Here is an 18,107-nt window from a genome sequence, read left to right as displayed (position 1 = left end):
CTTGTAAAAGTTGTCAGATTAGAGGAGGTCTACTAAGTATTTGTACTATAAAGTACCATGGACACTTAGACGTGTGCTAACAGGGGCATACCAGGGATAACCGTGCAATTGGTCTTGATATTATATAAATCTAAACTTTTAATATTTAATCTAAATTATTTATTTAATTATTTAATATTTAAAAATTATTTCTCAGCAGACAGAATTTAGCACAAGTTTGTATAATACATTTTAGTACATAAATCATTTTTAAAATGACCCCAACATATTTGCACAAACTTGAAGGCATAGTTCAACCAAAAATGAAATTTACTCACAATCATGTTGTTCCAAACCAGTATGACTTACTTTTCCCCACAGAACACAGGAGATGTGAGGCAGAATGTTAGCCTCAGTCACCATTCACTTCCATTGTGTGGAAAAAAAACAAAATATGCAATAAAAAAATGAAGACGGAGGCTAACATTCTGCCTAACATCTCCTTTGTATTCTGTGGGGAAAAGAAAGTTATACTGGTTTGGATCAACAAGAAAGTAAACAATGACAGACTGACAACTTTTGGGTGAGCTATCCCTTTAAAAAAGTACATCTAATTTATATATAGGCTAATGCATTTAATTTTCTGTGCCTTTAGGTAATTACTTTAGATCATAGAATGTACACAGTGAACAAAGCATACACTTGGAATTTTTAAACTCAATGGCCTCTGTATACTCTGTCATACTAAGTTCACACATGTGGTTCGCAAAGAGAAAGAAGTGTAACTTAAAGGGTTTTAGGCCTCCAAATACAATTTAGCTGTGCTGAGCCAATTCAGTACAACACAAGCCCCAGAAAGAAGTGTAAATTAAAGGGTTTCAGGTCTCCAAATACAATTTTGCTGCGCTGAGCCGATTCAGAACAGCACAAGCCCCTGCTATGTTTTTTAGTTTGAAACGTTAATTTACTGCATAATACAATTTAGTTCAATTCAATTTGAAGCAGTGCTGTATGAATGCTGCTTCTGCTTAGCCCTAAGGGAATGCAGTGGGTGCGGCTGTACAGGATTGGTATGACGCTTTGCATTGGAAGCCTGTCTGAATTCCCCTCTCTGACCACACAACCAGATGTTATTTTTATAATAATGATGACCCTTGATGTCTGTGAGGGAACTTACACAATCGTTCATGATGGAAATTGCTCGCTTTAGTTAAATATAGCTCCTCATTTAATTGTTGGATTGTGGAAGAGACCTGAAAATCTTGCAGACAACGAGTGAGTGGCAGCAATTAATTAGTCAAATTTTATTTTATTCTACAATGTTAATATCCCTGTAATAGCACTCTCCTAAATCAAGGATATGCCGATACAAGAGCAACCTTTAAAAAAACATAAGCAAGGCATTTAGCATGTGTATCATTGAATTACAAGTCTGAATAGTTTGATACATCAGCATGCACATTAAATGATATGCTGCTGTACACTTCCTCCTCACCTCAATAATGACTAATATAAATCTTAGCTGTGAGCTTCACAAGAGATTGTCTTGAAATAATTACACCAGCATATGATGGCAACTGTAGTGTCAATAGAAAAACAAACAACAAAAAATACATCAGGGCTTATAAATAAATTATCTAGAGCATGAAATGACGATAAGGACAATTAGTTGATAATGCTTAGTCATCTCTGACCTTCCAATAGGATCAGGGTGAAAGCATGCCTGTTATGATTCATTAAAAGGACATTCCTTAAGGTTAGAAAAAAAGAGAAATAGGAATACTGTTAAAAAACAGACCAGTCCATAAACTAAACATGATGAAATGCAGTAAACCAAATAAACGTAAAAACAACATATATTACAGTCTATAACATTACTATAGTAATTGAACAGCTGTACATTGCAGTTAGTACTTTCCTATTTTAATTGTTAAAGGGATAAAGTCTTAATTTTCTCAAACTTATATTGTTCCAAACTCATTTTACTTTCTTATAACCATGTAACACAAAAAGAGACTTATGTTAGCGTCTGCATTCCATACAATTAAACTGAATGGTAACAGTGCTAAACATTATGCAGAACATATCCTTTTGTGTTCCATGGAGGAAAGAAAGCAAATAGGTTTGGAATGATATGAGGGTAAGTAAATAACGACAGCCTTTTCATTTTAGGGTGTACTGTCACTTTAATGAAAAATCGTCTGATTCAGAGAAGCCCCATTATTCTGATCAGACCATGCATTGTAAATAATACTTCTTAAGACCAGGAAATCAGTATTGAATAGAAGTCCACTTTCTATAGGAAGGGTAGTCATATGATTTGTGAAGGAAAATGTCAAACAGAACCAGCTTGTGATGTCACTTGAGGACCAGGGAGAGTTCTCTGCTTAGATGCCTGAAGCTCACTGTCCATCTCAGCACCAGCTCTGGAAAGTCCCTTTGCCTGGCGTGGAGGAGTAGGTGGAGGATGCATGGTGGGTGACTGAAGGATATCTGCATACCTATGGCTAGGTTTGGTCTCCCTTTGGAGAACTTTCCTCAGCAGTGGTTTCAGAAGGCCAATTGTGACCTGGCTGCCAAGGGCCTCAAATGGTCCTGAGTTCTGCGTTGATGGAGGCAGGTTTTGCAATACTGTATTAAGTATACTAGTGACAGTCATGTCCTCAGGGCACAGGGTCCACAATAGGTCCAAGTATGGGTCCAGGTCCCTATGTTGGGCCACTTTACACAGCAGAGTGCTGAAAATCTCTTTATTTAGAAGTGGACTCTGCCGGCAAAACCTCTCAGCTACTTGTGTGACCCGCTCCCACTGGCCCTGTTTCATGAGAATCTGCAAAGCCTGCATTATGGCTTTAGGCCTCTGACTGCACAAAAGCAGCTCCACTTGAAGGTGTTGGTTGGCCCCTTGGCATGGGAGCACTGTCAAGGCCCGTTTATAAAGTGGCAAACTCTCAGAGCTCTCCTTTACACCATAACTCCATGAAGAGGTAGAGGAAATGCCAGCCTGCTGCTGTGCTAGCTCGAGAAACCTGGGCAGCCAGCTTGACTGGAATTTGAAAATAGAGTGGCACAGCAGCTCAAAGACAGGGAGTGCTACATTTGCCGTAGTGTGTTTCTGCTGACCGTTGCAGTGAGCAAAGTTTGCTGTTGGTTGGACAGGGCTGAGAATGATTTTCCATAACTCAGCAGGAGCCTTGGAAGATAACAAACCCTCACCGTTGCACCTCAGATGCAGGACAGCTTGCATGGCATGCCAGGATTCGGTGGGAAAGAGATGGAATATGCTGTTCAGATATTGAAGGTTTTCCTTCTCTATTTCAGAGCTGAGAAGTCTGCATATTTCCTGCTGCACCAGACTTCCACAATGGCTTTCCAAGTCCTTCATGGAGGCCTTAACCATTGTTGTTTTAACATCTTCTAGCAAAACAAGACTCCTAAGCTCGGATTCGAGCGAGTGCATCAACCTTTCTTGACCTGAGGAATTTTTCTCAGCACTTTTGGACCTCTGGTTACTGAGGTAATCCCTGAGGATGGCAGCTAGTGAAATGGGAGCCTGAAACATCCCCCCCTTTTTGAGCTTCTCCACTGTGAGCTGTGTGCTACTAAGACTTCTTTGCTGATAATATTTACATGCCTCCACAAACACAGCTTCAATCAAGCGTGCACTAGAGTCAATGGCTTCTGAATGTGTCGACGAAGACCTTGGTTTAGCATCCAGTTCTCTTTGCTTGACCACAAATAGCCCTGTCTCTGATAACATTTGCGGAGAGTGACTTTGCAAAGAGTTAACAAACAGAAGGCCCTCTCTTTTCAGACTTATTCTCTCCAATTCTAAACCACATTTTGTATCGATTAAGAAGAGTGTCCTGCCTACTGTTAGTGCCAGGGTTTCATTATATATATTCAGGCTATTTATTGTCCCACCTGCACCAAGGCAATTGTCAGGCAATTTGTACATCTTCTGTAGACTGCCGTCCCTCTTTAAAATGCACACCCATCCACTGCTGAGAAGAAGTAGGAGATCTCCAAATCCAGCAGATGAGAATCCACATATATCTGGAGGATTAATGGAAGAGAGAATGCCAATGCAGTCTGTAACAAGTCTCTTAAAGTCAGATTCCTTGTTTGAGCTTTTCATAAGAAGTGTCCCACTACAGGCACTATGCACTTTAAAAGTATCATGCTCTGGTGACCATGCTAGAAACACTTTGGAAGCACACATGGGAGAGGTTTCCCTCATGTCAGGCAGCAGATATGCTAAATCCCCAGAACTGATGACCATGTATCGAGGATTATTGTGCAATGCCATTTTCACACTACCCAAATTAACACCCCCCTCATTAACTTCTATAGTCTTTTTGCATATGCAGTATCTGAAGTTGCTGCACACATTAACGGAGCTTTCTGATGGGGGTCTCTCCTCACACCATATAATGAAATTTTGACACATGCACACGGATACCACTTTTGCTCTGGGGCTGTTACAAAGATCCACAGTGTGTAGTAAATGCCAGCCTGATTTGCACTCCAGGAACTTCCAGAATTCCACTTTTCCATTCTCAAAAATCACACCCAGGACAGAGGCCCCGTCTTCCGTATTGCTTTGGGCAATATAAATCACATCCACTATCGGAATATTCCGCGTTAACGCTAAATCAGCATGTCTCTGTGACTGCATGAGATGGGGTCTCAGATATTTGTCACATGTCACGAGACCACTGTTGGGTTGACGCACAATTACATGAATGTGACATCCATCTGGACTCACGCGAACATCAGACAATGGTTCAGATACATTTTGAGAGGAGATGTTGGCGTACGCCTGTTTTAGAAACTCTTTTAAATCCTCTCCTCTCGTAAAATCGCCAAAATCGGTCACTTGTTCCAGCTCAAGTCGGGTCATGTTTGAAGAAATAAAAGTCGACGTGGAATAGGAAGCACAAAATGCGCATGAAACGCTAAACACTTTCAATTTAGACCAACAGTCATCCACGATCTTCTAAAAATACTTCCGACGCTCATCTCACGTATTATCTCCATGGTCGCGAAGGTCAACTCTATAGTCCATGAATCACACAAAACAACCGTTAATTTCTCTTGTGCTGTCTCTTTCTCTCACTCCTCCTGACATCACGAGTTTGGTAATTTCCGGATAAGGAATGGCTGGGTGTCAAACATTAGTATCCGCCTTCCTAGACAGCACTTTCGCTGCGATTTTGGTACCCTGAAATGCTGTATAGGTAGGAAACTCTAAGTTTTTTAAACACGGCCTATGCAGTGTTTTTTTTTTTGTTATGTATTGTTTTACTCTGCAGAAGGGAGGAGTTAACAATCACCCTACTCTATCGCATAATCTTCATCGGAAATGATTTGTACGAGAAGTCCTATAGCTATTTTTCTGGTTTTCGTCCACACAAATATAATGAGCTTTTATTGCTGAAGATACAAAACGCATACTCATAACTTTGTATCAGTTGCATTTTCGATATGGTAAAATGTAAGAAATCTGCTTTACATAGAGAGATCATTTTTTATTTTGTGTATTGTATTTATTTTCCCAGTATAATTATACATGTACAATATAAATAATTTAAAATATTACATTTAAAATACACGAATTATCCCCACGCTCTTAAACTATAGGCTAACGGAAGTGACATCTGTCAAGCAAATATACTTCCTTCAAGTCCCGCGTAGTTTTCACTGTTGATGCAAATGACAGGGATGGACTGTGCACGTTTTAAAGTTTGTAAGTTTACGTAATATAATATGATTCGCCGATTTCTATACATCGGTGTTGGTTGATTGTTCACTGGCTTTACTTTTGATACCTGATTGCGTTTAAAGATCAACTGCATTGAATAGCAAGATCGGAATCAACAAATATGGCTAGCATCAACTAGCACAGATGCTTTTAATTTCTGTTTATACAATGATCACCAGATACACGTTATCCTACTTTATTGTTTAATAAGACAACTTATTAAAAAGACGTATGTCTGCAATATTGGTTGGTATACCTTGTGAATCATAGACTGTTGTCTCGTTACCCTGTGATTAGCAGAAACGCATGGGGGATTTGACATGTCCAGCATATTTTTTTGCGTTAAATGTATTTATACAGTGCGTACGTATGAGGGAAAGTTGATGTTTAGATGTTGTGACTGCTCACCATTTGTTAAATATACATAGTGCAAAATGTTACAGATTTAAAAGTAAAAATATCCCACGTTTTCTCACTTTTAATATAAAAAACAGCATGTATAGTAATTATAAAAGAATTTGCTAAATGCTGTTTAAAATAGTTTTAAATAAAGGATTAGGCCTAAGCACCCACAGCACAGTAAAAAAAATAAAAAAAAAATAAAATAAAATACATAAACAAGGTTCAACATTGTTTTTTTTTTTCTTCGGCTTTTCAGTAGTTCAGATTTTTACTTGCCAACCTTTTCACAAAAATGTATGTATTTTTAGTAACAACATTTATAAAACTTGTTTATGAGAGAATAATATACAAATATTTATTTTATTTTTATATTGTTCATTTTTGATAAGGTACACACACACACACACACACACACACACACACACACATATGTGTGTGTATATATAAGCAATTACTGAAAATAATTATTAGGTTTTTAATTTCCAATAATAGCTAGAGATTATCCACATACAAAAGTAAATCCATGAAAAACATGATTGTTTCTTTGATGCTTACAACTCTTTTAAAAGTCATTTTCACCATTTTTATTAAATTAAACCTCTTTAATAAATGTATTTACATTTATAATAAATTTGTCTCAGCCAGCTAGAAACCTTTGTAATGAGTTTAAATCAGCAGAATTCACAAGAACAATCAATACATCACACAAAACCAAATGAAAATATATGTTTTTACATGATCAACAAGCGTAAGAGATTGTGACAATACAGCACTGGGCCATTTGGGCAAGTGACAGTTACGTCAACTGGCCCAAATCTCTCACACCAGCACCGGGTTCTTATTGTTGAGTCCCGTTAAAGTATTTCTTGTCAGTGTCCCACATACTGTACAATACTATACTACACCTTTGTGAATGCTGCTTAATTTGGGTAAAAACGTATCAGTGTAAAATATCATTTTGGCTGATGGTTGATGGTTTTAATTTGTGTATTTATTGTTACTTAAATTCTTTACTTTAGGAATTTCAGTTTTTCTTTTATTTGTGACCTGACTACTGTCTTTCTGAAGAGACAATCAAGCAGCTTTTCAAACACTGGAAATGTCTGATCGGAAGAGAAAGTCTCGAGGCAGTCAAGAGGAGCAGGCAGGACCATCCAATGGAGTGGCTGGGCGGAGCAGGCCAGAGTGGGCTGGTGATATTGGTGATGAAGATGATATTGGTGCCGGACCCTCTGGTATTAGTGAGGAAGATGACGATCCAGCACGCAGGAGAGAGATCAGAAGCAAGTACAGGGATCTGATCAATTCTGTCCAACGTAAGTATAAGACTTGCAAAATCTCCATCTCTGTATGGCTGTCAAAGTTTGCTTTATTTATGCATTTTGCTATTTAAAGATAAAATGTGTAATTACTGAGCAATGGAATTGCAAAAATAATTGTTATTGGCATACAGGTTTTCTTCCATTGGTTGGTCAAAACGGATAGCCCCTCCAAACTCACACCATTGGTTCAGCTAATTTGCTGTGCCGGGCTGGTTGGGATACCCAAACAAACAGAAACATTGTTGTAATCGGTTCACAGTGTCTATTATTTTCGGCAAAATAAATGTACAAATTGCTTACTTATAGCTGACTCTTCACATTAAGCTGGTATAGCATAAAGTATTTGAACACTGAAAAAATGACACACTTCAGCTCTAAGTTAAAAAGAAATGTAGTGTAAAGAATATTTGAAAAATGTGTTGTTCTATTTGTTCACAGAAAATCGTGAGGACATGTTGAGCCCTGCCAACAATAAGCTCACTGATGTTTTAGAAGAGGCCAACAAACTTTTTTCCAGTGGTAATATACACACTCCTTATTCTGGCACCTACTATTGTAATTCGGTGCATTAATTGAATGCATGATTTGCCACACCTCTACAAACACAATTTCTTTGTATGATGATTTTATGGTGTTTGCGAGAATATTCTTCTGCGGGGTTGCAGTGGTGTGTCTCTGCTTTCAGTCAGACAGGCTCGCGAAGCAGCACTGGACGCTCAACTCTTGGTACTTGCCACTGATCTGGGCAAGGAGAAGGCCAGCCAACTACATGCTGAAGGCTCTGCTTTTGATCCTACTGCATTTGCAGAACATTTGGTATGTTACAGGGAGAAGAAGAGGCCATATCTTGTATTTCAGCTCAGAATATAAATGCAACCTTGTGCACTTTCACTCTGAACTGATTTTCATGTTTATCATTTTAGTTGTCCTTCATGGGTCTGAATCGTTTGGAGGAAGAGGATGATAATCAGGATGGAAACGATGGATATTTACCACAAGATGCCTGGCAGAAGCTTGCAAAAAGATCTGAGTACTGCTTCAAAACAGCCCCTTCATTCCACTACATGTGAGTAAAATCTGTAGTAAGTCAAGTGAAGTATTCGAGATAAAATTTTTGTTCACAGCTTTTAACAAGGAGAATGGTCAGATTTGTTGTGAATAGCCTACTACAAGTTGCAGATACCTCTCATAGCTTTTTAAGAGCGTTTACAAATAAAATTTGCATTCATGTTTTTTTTTTTTATATATTTTTTTAATTCAAGGTTGGGCTCATTTTTGGCAGAGCCTCCCCCTCCACGGCAGAGAGTTGAAAGACAAAAGAAAGCACCCAGCAAAGAAGCAAAACGAATTATCCCCACTCAGGTGTGCACAAGCAAGCAACCATTTTCCAGTTCCTGTTGGCCACCAAAAAGTAGTGTTGAAATTAACCCCAGTGCAGGCAAGAGTGGAAAATGATTAGCAAAAAATCATTTCATTTCACTTTTTATATCATTTGGACTTAAGTAAAACATCCAAAATAATTTTTGATATGTTTTGGATTTTATGAGTTGTATCTCCCAGGATACATTGCCCTATTAAGGTGCAAAGTCATCAATATTTCTGTTTATTTGATGCAAATAATTAAGGGGTTCTGACATCCCCTCTTATTTTGAAACATATTATATGCCTGAGTGTGTGTGTTAGTGTTTTTGAGGGATTTATAATTCAAAACTCAGACATCAAGTTAATTTCAAGTGTATAAAAAAATAGAAACATAATGAACATTAATTGGTCATAAAATAAAAAAATCTAAATAAAATTAATCTAAAATGAAAAAAAATGAATTACTATAAAATCAACAGCAATGACATTGCTAGCTTTATCAGTGGTATGCTGATATAGAATTAAAAAGGCAAAAGATTGAAAAAAAGACTATGATTAGGGTGTTCAGTAAATTATTTACAATTTAGTGCCGTTGCCTCCTTAATATGTAATCATGTATTCCATAAAAAGTAACTGTAGTCCAATTACAAATATTTTACAATTGAATTTTATCCAATTACAAGTACGTGATTTGCACACATTAACGGAGCTCTCTGATGGGGGTCTCTCCTCACCATATAATGAAATTTTGACACATGCACATGGATACCACTTTTGCTCTGGGGCTGTTACACAGATCCACAGTGTGTAGTAAATGCCAGCCTGATTTGCACTCCAGGAATTTCCAGAATTCCACTTTTCCATTCTCAAAAATCACACCCAGGACAGAGGCCCCGTATTCCGTATTGATTTGAGCAATATAAATCGGAATATTCCACGTTAACGTTAAAGGGCACCTATTATGGCATTTAAAATGTTCCTAATATTGTTTTGGGAGTCCCCAGCAACAGTTTTACATGCATGCAATGACAAAAAACACTTTTGTTGTCTTATAATATGCATTTATGTTTACCTGATTTGCTCACTGACTCCAAAATGATTCGTCCAACGACTCATTTTTCCAAACCCCTCCTTTGTGTGATGCTAATCTGCGGTGATTGGTCAGATGACCCAGTCAGTTGTGATTGGTATACTCTGTGCAGAGATTGTCGGAAACGGAACGCCCATCACCACTTTGTAGTAAAAAAATCTAAATCAGAGAAGGAATTTGAGTTGATTTATGTTAGCGATCATAGCCCAAAGTTCAGTGGTAAACACCCAATCAGTTATTGTTTGCGTTTGCCCAACGCATAAACATACTGGTAAAGCACTGCATTACTACAAGTTATTGCTCTATTCTTTATGACAACTCCAATAACATCGACAAACATTTCACATATTTAAAAAAAATTGACATTGGAGACCTAGAAGCTGCACTGAGCGTAACGTACACAACACACACAAATACTTATTAAACATGCTAAAAAACACATAAAAGCAACAATTATTAATAATACTTACAGGTTGTGATTCGGAGGAGGAAGCCGATCCAAATAAACTTGGTACTGAACCTTCCTTCAGTATCAACCGGCTCGCGAATCCACACTTGAAAGCATTCATGTTCATAAAGCAATCGTCATTAAAATGACGCAAACCCACCACAAGGTTCGGGCTATACTTGTGTGGTATATTTGTAAATATAAACTCTAGCCACTGATTCTTCACATGCTCGTCCCTGGGCAGTGCAAAAAAGGTCGCTTTTGATATGCACTTCAGAACACAGCGTCTTGTTGTCGACATGATGTTTTCAAGTTTTCCCTGGTGTCTGCGCGCGCAATGAGTGGGCGCGGCCAATTTGATAATTTTTCGTCTTGACGTCACAACGAAAAGGAAAATGACTCATTGGAAAAACGATTCATTACATTGACTCAGAGTCGACTTTTTTACGGTGAACTTTCATATATAAAACTTTGCAGGATGTTTTTGTTCACTTAAATCTGTTACACACTACATGAAAGTTAATTTTCAAAATTCCATAATAGGTGCCCTTTAAATCAGCATGTCTCTATGACTGCATGAGATGGGGTCTCAGATATTTGTCATATGTCAAATATATGTAATCTGGATTGTAATCGGAGATTACATGCAATCCATTACTACCCAGCACTGTGTGCAACAAAACTGACAAAAGTTTAGCTTTAAGGTTGCATTTATGACATGTGTAAGTGTTATAAATGTGTTCTTCCCTTAATCTGGCAACATATCTCGGGATACGCTTTTTTTACTGAAGAAAAGTAAGATTAATATATAAATAATTATCACAAAGTCAGCTTGTCCTGCACCATGGGTGGCCATGTTAGGTTTAGGTCAGACTGATTTAACGATCACAGAACATTTGAACCAAGTCATGTGACCCACATACTCAAAACAGACCCAACTATGATAAATGATAAGAAGACTGGGTGAGAAACTTGTTCTCATACCCCTACAAGAGTATGTATCCTGTGGGGCATTTTGCCTGTTTTAGGGTTAACAAAATATCTTGTCACCACAGCTGAAGAAAATGGAAGAATCGCACCAAGAGGCTACAGAGAAGGAGGTTGAAAGGATTCTTGCATGTCTGCAACGTTACTTCGCTGATGACCGTAAGCATTTTTTGTCTCAGTAGTTCTTGACAACACATTTCATTCTTTAAATGCAGAACCTATGAAAAAACTCCATTTAACCTTTTTCGGAACAGCTGAGTTACCCATTTCATATTACGAGTTCGTCATCGACCCCAATTCCTTCTCTCGGACCGTGGAAAACATTTTCCATACGTCTTTTCTCATAAGGGTGAGTCAAGAGGCTACAGTAGCTGCAGAGTTTCAACATCACATAATGAAGTATAATACAAATTAAATGTTTCTTTTTATAACCCTCAGGATGGTCTGGCGAGGATGTACTTGAATAAGGATAAGTTTCCTTGTATAGGTAAGATTGTTGATACAATTATGAACAAGTCACCATTTTGAAGTTCTGTATTCAGGGGATAGATGCACAAATACATTTTTAGTGTATTTACTTCCAGATGATATTTAATATTTGTATGTGATAGCTCCAGTAGAGGAAGGTGAGATAGAACCTGGTGGATCTGCAGTCCGTCATCAATGTGTTGTCTCCATCAGCCAGGCAAGCTGGAGGGTGAGTACCTTACAACTGTGTGTTTGATTGACGTTACTATTTAAGCAAATTTGAGTTGGAATTAAAAAACAATTATATATTAATAAAGGGTTTTCTGAATGGCAAAGATTGCCATGAAAATTATTTGAAAATGCCTGATTTTTTTTATATACGGATTACAAAATGGAAGTTCTTTGCGCATGTTTAAATCATGTTTATTTACCATGAAACTGGTATGATAAATGATAAATATCCTTGATCTTTTTTTGTTGTTGCAGGAAATCATTGATGCCTTTGATATTAAGGAAGCTCTAATCCCTGTTCCAGAAGTTATGTCACAGGACAGCTAAGTAGGGAATAAGTGTAAATAACTGTAAATTAGCAAAATTAACATCTTGCGTTGTTAACCGCAAACAACAAATCATTTGTAATTCTACAGATTTTTCATTTTTCTATATTTTTTAATGTTGGTGATCTAAATATTTTTGAATACTATTCTTGTGTTTTGTAAAATGTGTAATAATTGTGTCTTATACAATAAATGTAAGTGAATGTGCAGTGTCAGATTCAAACTCAAGTTTTGCAATGAGATCTCTTGAAATAAAAACTGAAGTGTTTCCATTTAATGGAAATATTCAGTGTAAATGTTATATCTAAGATGTCCAAAACAAAATATGCAGTCCAGCAGGAAAAGCATGCTAAACAGATCATCAGAAAAAGATGTTATCAACTATTGGTGATAACATATTTTATATCACCGCATAGGGGAGATTTCTATTGACACCTAGATTAATCTTCTAGTCCACTCAGTGGCCGAGATATTCAATGAAACAGTGGGGGTGTTGCATGAAATGAAAATTAGACTGAATGTCTGTGGAGGAGCACATCTGTAAGGGCTGAGATGCATCAGAGCACCACCTACATTCCAGATCTGCATTTTGTGATGGAAGGTGAAAGAGAAAAAAATCCTTCTTCTTGCTGCCATCTAGTGAAAACAAGACTTGTTAAAGGGAGATAGAACAGAACCAGAATTACATGCTAACAAAGGGGGAAAAAAATAAATAAATATATATATATATATATATATATATATATATATATATATATATATCACACTCACCTAAAGGATTATTAGGAACACCTGTTCAATTTCTCATTATTGCAATTATCTAATCAACCAATCACATGGCAGTTGCTTCAATGCATTTAGGGGTGTGGTCCTGGTCAAGACAATCTCCTGAACTCCAAACTGAATGTCAGAATGGGAAAGAAAGGTGATTTAAGCAATTTTGAGCGTGGCATGGTTGTTGGTGCCAGACGGGCCGGTCTGAGTATTTCACAATCTGCTCAGTTACTGGGATTTTCACGCACAACCATTTCTAGGGTTTACAAAGAATGGTGTGAAAAGGGAAAAACATCCAGTATGCGGTAGTCCTGTGGGCGAAAATGCCTTGTTGATGCTAGAGGTCAGAGGAGATTGGGCTGACTGATTCAAGCTGATAGAAGAGCAACTTTGCCTGAAATAACCACTCGTTACAATCGAGGTATGCAGCAAAGCATTTGTGAAGCCACAACACGCACAACCTTGAGGCGGATGGGCTACAACAGCAGAAGACCCCACCGGGTACCACTCATCTCCACTACAAATAGGAAAAATAGGCTACAGTTTGCAAGAGCTCACCAAAATTGGACAGTTGAAGACTGGAAAAATGTTGCCTGGTCTGATGAGTCGATTTCTGTTGAGACATTCAGATGGTAGAGTCAGAATTTGGCGTAAACAGAATGAGAACATGGATCCATCATGCCTTGTTACCACTGTGCAGGCTGGTGGTGGTGGTGTAATGGTGTGGGGATGTTTTCTTGGCACACTTTAGGCCCCTTAGTGCCAATTGGGCATCGTTTAAATGCCACGGCCTACCTGAGCATTGTTTCTGACCATGTCCATCCTTTTATGGCCACCATGTACCCATCCTCTGATGGCTACTTCCAGCAGGATAATGCACCATGTCACAAAGCTCAATCATTTCAAATTGGTTTCTTGAACATGACAATGAGTTCACTGTACTAAAATGGCCCCCACAGTCACCAGATCTCAACCCAATAGAGCATCTTTGGGATGTGGTGGAACGGGAGCTTCGTGCCCTGGATGTGCATCCCACAAATCTCCATCAACTGCAAGATGCTATCCTATCAATATGGGCCAACATTTCTAAAGAATGCTTTCAGCACCTTGTTGAATCAATGCCACGTAGAATTAAGGCAGTTCTGAAGGCGAAAGCGGGTCAAACACAGTATTAGTATGGTGTTCCTAATAATCCTTTAGGTGAATGTATATATGTGTAAAAATTGTTTTTGCAATAAGTCTAAATTTGCAATATGTTTAAATGGTGAGATTTAAAATTAACTTGTGAAAAAATTAGTTTAAGGGGTTACAATTTTGGTAAATTTTGTTTTGGCCACATATAAACTATTTGTTGTAGTTTGATCTCTTATGTGCCTGTATATTGTTGTTACTATATCAGCTCATTTTTGTAGGTCATTATTTTATAAATATATAAATAGCTTGCTTTTGTAGCCACTATGCAAAGTTTAATGCTAATTTGTAAGTCAAAACACAACACGACTGTGAGTTCATATTTATGGCACACTTCGCAGCACACTTCATCCAGTATATTTTACGTTGAAATAGAATTAGACATTGCTAGTGTACTAAATTTCCTAGTCAAAATCATTAGCCTTTGCACTAAAGCATGTAGTAAACTTGACACGTTCAAATTGTGCCATATGCTTTCCTGGCAGTAATTACATGAAGGTTACAGTTGAACACTACCACCTAGTGGTGAAATATTGGCTTTATTTGGGATTTAAACGTTACTCTTCTTACTGAGTCTAAAGACAAGAATAAATGAGAATGCACAGCATTAAAAAGCTAAATATAAGAGATTTAAAACAATTATTAAAAAAAAAATTTGTTCATTAGTACATCTTGATTGCTGCCTTTAGTCAAGGATATTTACACTTTATGTGGCATTAACCATAACGCTTGTCTGTTACAAATTCGTTTGAGTCCATATAAAATAATTTATTAGCTGTTAGAGAGGCCATATATAGAGAGTCCATGGTGTGCACATTGGTGTGGCCCTCCATATGCACACAGATTGGCCCAAGCTTGGATTAACTGCTTTGTAGTTTGATCCCATTGGCACCTGAAGCCTTCTGGAGGGATCTGCCTTGTGTAAGAACGTAATCATCCACTGCTGTCTGAGTAACACTAATGTTCACGAGTTGCTTCTCACAGTAGCAGGGACTTTTTGGCAGCATAGTGTTGAAAATCTGCACTTAGGTCAGTGGCTGTGATTGTAGAGTAGTATTTGGAGAGCTGGTTTTATTGTGGGCTTCTCACTACAGCTATCTTGCTGCCTTAATTGGACATCAAGGTGACAATACATTCCTCTCAAACATATAATTTATTAAAATCTTAACCTCAGTTAAGATTTGGCTAGGCTTATTATCCACTTGTTGGATTGGTTTAAATGAACAGTTTACCAGGATAGGTGAGGTTTTATGTAATCAAGGAAGAGAGAGTTCCTGCATTTGATGCTACTTGGTATTGATCCGGGTTTTGTTTAAGACAATGCTAGGGTCTGTGGATTGGCTCACTGGTTATAGGTCTATATTGCTCTATTTCATGGAGGGAGAGATAGGAAACAGCATTAACATTTGAGAACTAACTTTCAGCAAAGGAAGTTTGTTGTTCAGAAGTTAGAATTAATTTAAGTCCTTAAGAAAAATGGTTAGAAAAGCTATTTTTTTCTAACCAATAAGCATAAAACAGCTGAATCTTTAAACATAAAGATTATCGGCTACTGTCAAGATTTAGCTAAACTAGCCAGTAAAGAATTATATATGCGTATTGCACAATTCTGCATGCATGGGTGTTTGAGCAACTGGGCATTTTGCCTTCACTTTCTATATTTGCTGAAAGCTAATTTTTTTTCAATGATTATCTAGATTCGAATATAATTATTTATTTGAGGTGCAAAAGAAAATCATAGCAGCAAGGGGCAGCCAAGGCCAAAGACAGGGTCTTAGATCAATAGCATGAAAATGTTCTCCTTTTTTTAAACACTAGTTAATGATTCAATGATATATTGATGAAGTCTGTGCATCTTCAGGAGTATTAATCTATTTCAGTATGTATGCATGTCCTTTATTTTGTGAAATCGTTTTGTTTTTCCCACTGTCCCGTTTTGGTTGACTGGCTGCATCACTTCTCTGCGAAGACTTTAATTTGATGTTCAGCACCACGTCATCCTGCCCGCAGCTGTTGCTCTTTTCCCTTCTAATTCCCTGTTCTATTTATTTTTCTCTTTCTTGTTCCATATCTTTTTCATTCTCTCTACTCCCCCCTCCTCTCCCTGCTTGTGTGATGCTTGCTGTCAATAACAGAGGGGCTTTTTACCAACTGGCAGTGCTGTATCCATTTGCATCACTGCCAAACCAGAGGAATGGAGAGAAAATTTGAAGACACTCTTTTTGATTTCTTGTACTGTCCTATTTAAATAATTGCCTTGTTATGTAACAGTGCATGAGCATCTATGTCACAGATATACCCTGGGCATTGCAGTGGATGAGACCCACTCACACACATTCACATGAGGGTATCCTTGCACACTTGCACTCACTTGCTCACTCCCTCCCTGGATTGCTCAGCGATGCCATGTCACTGTAGTGGTGATGCAATTCTGGAAAGACTATTTCTGCAAACCTTGTAGTGCTGCTGTCACCTCTCTGCAGGAGGACATGGAATGTAGGATGGGAAGCTGCATAGGAATCGCACGTAACCAGGTAAAAGCTCTGTGCTGCATCTCTCAGAGACAAAAAAATGCCATGGGAGTGAAAGATATCACCGGCTGTTTGGTGGTTGTCAGTGCAAGCAGGAGAGATGGACGAAGGAGTGTATTGGTGTACGACTGGGCTGACGTCAGGGCTATATAAAAGAAAAGAGGGAGTGTGTATTTTTGGCTGTCTCCTTATTGTACTGGCCTGTTGTGGTTGGAGCTCAGGAGATGAAGAGAGTAAAAAGAAAGGGGAATGGTAGGAAAAGAAGAGGGGGAGGTGCAAAGAGATGCCTAACAGCATGAGAGAGGGAAAAGGATCCAGGGATAATGAAAGCTGGTATATACGAATGAACAGCCAGTCGACACTTGGTGTTGTAGGCTAGGTGTCAATAAGCAATTGAAATCGGAGATGCATAATACAATATGAGATAAATTAAAGCAGTCAAACAGTGTATTGGTTGCCATTTTCCTGTCTGGAAGCAATTTCTGTATATCCAATTTATGTTAAATTAATTATTAATTATCCTAACCCTAACTAGAAAAGAAGCCTTGGTTGTTCATATAGGCAAGTGAGTGTTGTCTTAATGTTTTATTAATATAACATCTTTCAACATTATTTGTGATTAAGCATATTGATCCTGCACTACAGTCAGTAGATAGAGTTTGGTGTGAAATATTAAATATTAGGGAGTAGAAGAGATTTGTTGCCAATAAATAACTGTGAAAGTTTTTGCTGGATGCAAAAGAGAATAATTGTTTATGGAGTGCGTGAAATTGTGTCTTGTGTGTAAGAATGTCAGTGAGTGAAGTGAAAGGGTATTAGAAAAAAACAAATAGACAATGCATAAATAATTCATACTTTCTGTGTGAAACAGCTGTGTGGCTGAATTAAAGATCAGATTTATATTGAATATATATATATATATATATATATATATATATATATATATATATATTTTTTTTTTTTTTTTTCTGCATTAACATTGTTTGAATGAAGGCATTACATGCAAGGAATTAAAACCCAGTATTGCATGCAGGATCCCTGGCAAAGAAATCTGTTTTTTAGAAAGTTATATTCCTGTGCCATTTTAACCCTTTGCACCAATTTACACTGTAAAAAGTGTCTTATGTTGTATAATCTAAATTAACTATATTTATTAAAGGCAATAATATTATTTTATGACTGGACTTACTGCTTTATTTTTCACCAACAAAAGGTCAGATCAGGTACAAATA

The 18,107-nt window shown here is 37.6% G+C and overlaps 2 protein-coding genes across 3 annotated transcripts; one reads left to right on the top strand and one right to left on the bottom strand.

The window, feature by feature from the left end:
- Nucleotides 1-1,266: 1,266 nt before the first annotated feature.
- On the bottom strand, nucleotides 1,267-5,103 carry LOC127660604 (BLOC-2 complex member HPS6). The gene has a single exon (XM_052150925.1). The coding sequence runs from the start codon at nucleotides 4,880-4,882 to the stop codon at nucleotides 2,315-2,317; it is 2,568 nt and encodes an 855-aa protein (XP_052006885.1). The 5' UTR covers nucleotides 4,883-5,103; the 3' UTR covers nucleotides 1,267-2,314.
- Nucleotides 5,104-5,665: 562 nt separating this feature from the next.
- Nucleotides 5,666-12,588, top strand: nsmce4a (NSE4 homolog A, SMC5-SMC6 complex component). Of its 2 annotated transcripts, none has more exons than XM_052150957.1 (11): nucleotides 5,666-5,728; nucleotides 7,214-7,461; nucleotides 7,906-7,986; nucleotides 8,153-8,283; nucleotides 8,391-8,533; nucleotides 8,730-8,829; nucleotides 11,423-11,513; nucleotides 11,609-11,703; nucleotides 11,793-11,841; nucleotides 11,966-12,051; nucleotides 12,309-12,588. In XM_052150957.1, the coding sequence occupies exons 2-11, from the start codon at nucleotides 7,245-7,247 to the stop codon at nucleotides 12,378-12,380; spliced, it is 1,065 nt and encodes a 354-aa protein (XP_052006917.1). In that variant the 5' UTR covers nucleotides 5,666-5,728; nucleotides 7,214-7,244; the 3' UTR covers nucleotides 12,381-12,588. The 2 variants fall into 2 exon arrangements, with proteins under 2 accessions (XP_052006917.1, XP_052006918.1); XM_052150958.1 differs by having other exon boundaries at nucleotides 5,667-5,728; nucleotides 7,165-7,461.
- Nucleotides 12,589-18,107: the final 5,519 nt, after the last annotated feature.

This window comes from Xyrauchen texanus, chromosome 20 (assembly GCF_025860055.1).
Source record: "Xyrauchen texanus isolate HMW12.3.18 chromosome 20, RBS_HiC_50CHRs, whole genome shotgun sequence".
NCBI lineage: Eukaryota > Metazoa > Chordata > Actinopteri > Cypriniformes > Catostomidae > Xyrauchen > Xyrauchen texanus.
Note: the sequence above shows the minus strand (reverse complement) of the source record. Positions and strands in the feature narration are given on the sequence as shown.

Bases quoted from the DNA above. Each gene is read 5' to 3' on its own strand.
- LOC127660604 (XM_052150925.1), bottom strand. From the start codon at position 4,882: ATGACCCGACTTGAGCTGGAACAAGTGACCGATTTTGGCGATTTTACG.
- nsmce4a (XM_052150957.1), top strand. From the start codon at position 7,245: ATGTCTGATCGGAAGAGAAAGTCTCGAGGCAGTCAAGAGGAGCAGGCA. The intron at 8,284-8,390 runs GTATGTTACAGG...TTATCATTTTAG, and splicing joins CTGCATTTGCAGAACATTTG to TTGTCCTTCATGGGTCTGAA. The intron at 12,052-12,308 runs GTGAGTACCTTA...TTGTTGTTGCAG, and splicing joins TCAGCCAGGCAAGCTGGAGG to GAAATCATTGATGCCTTTGA.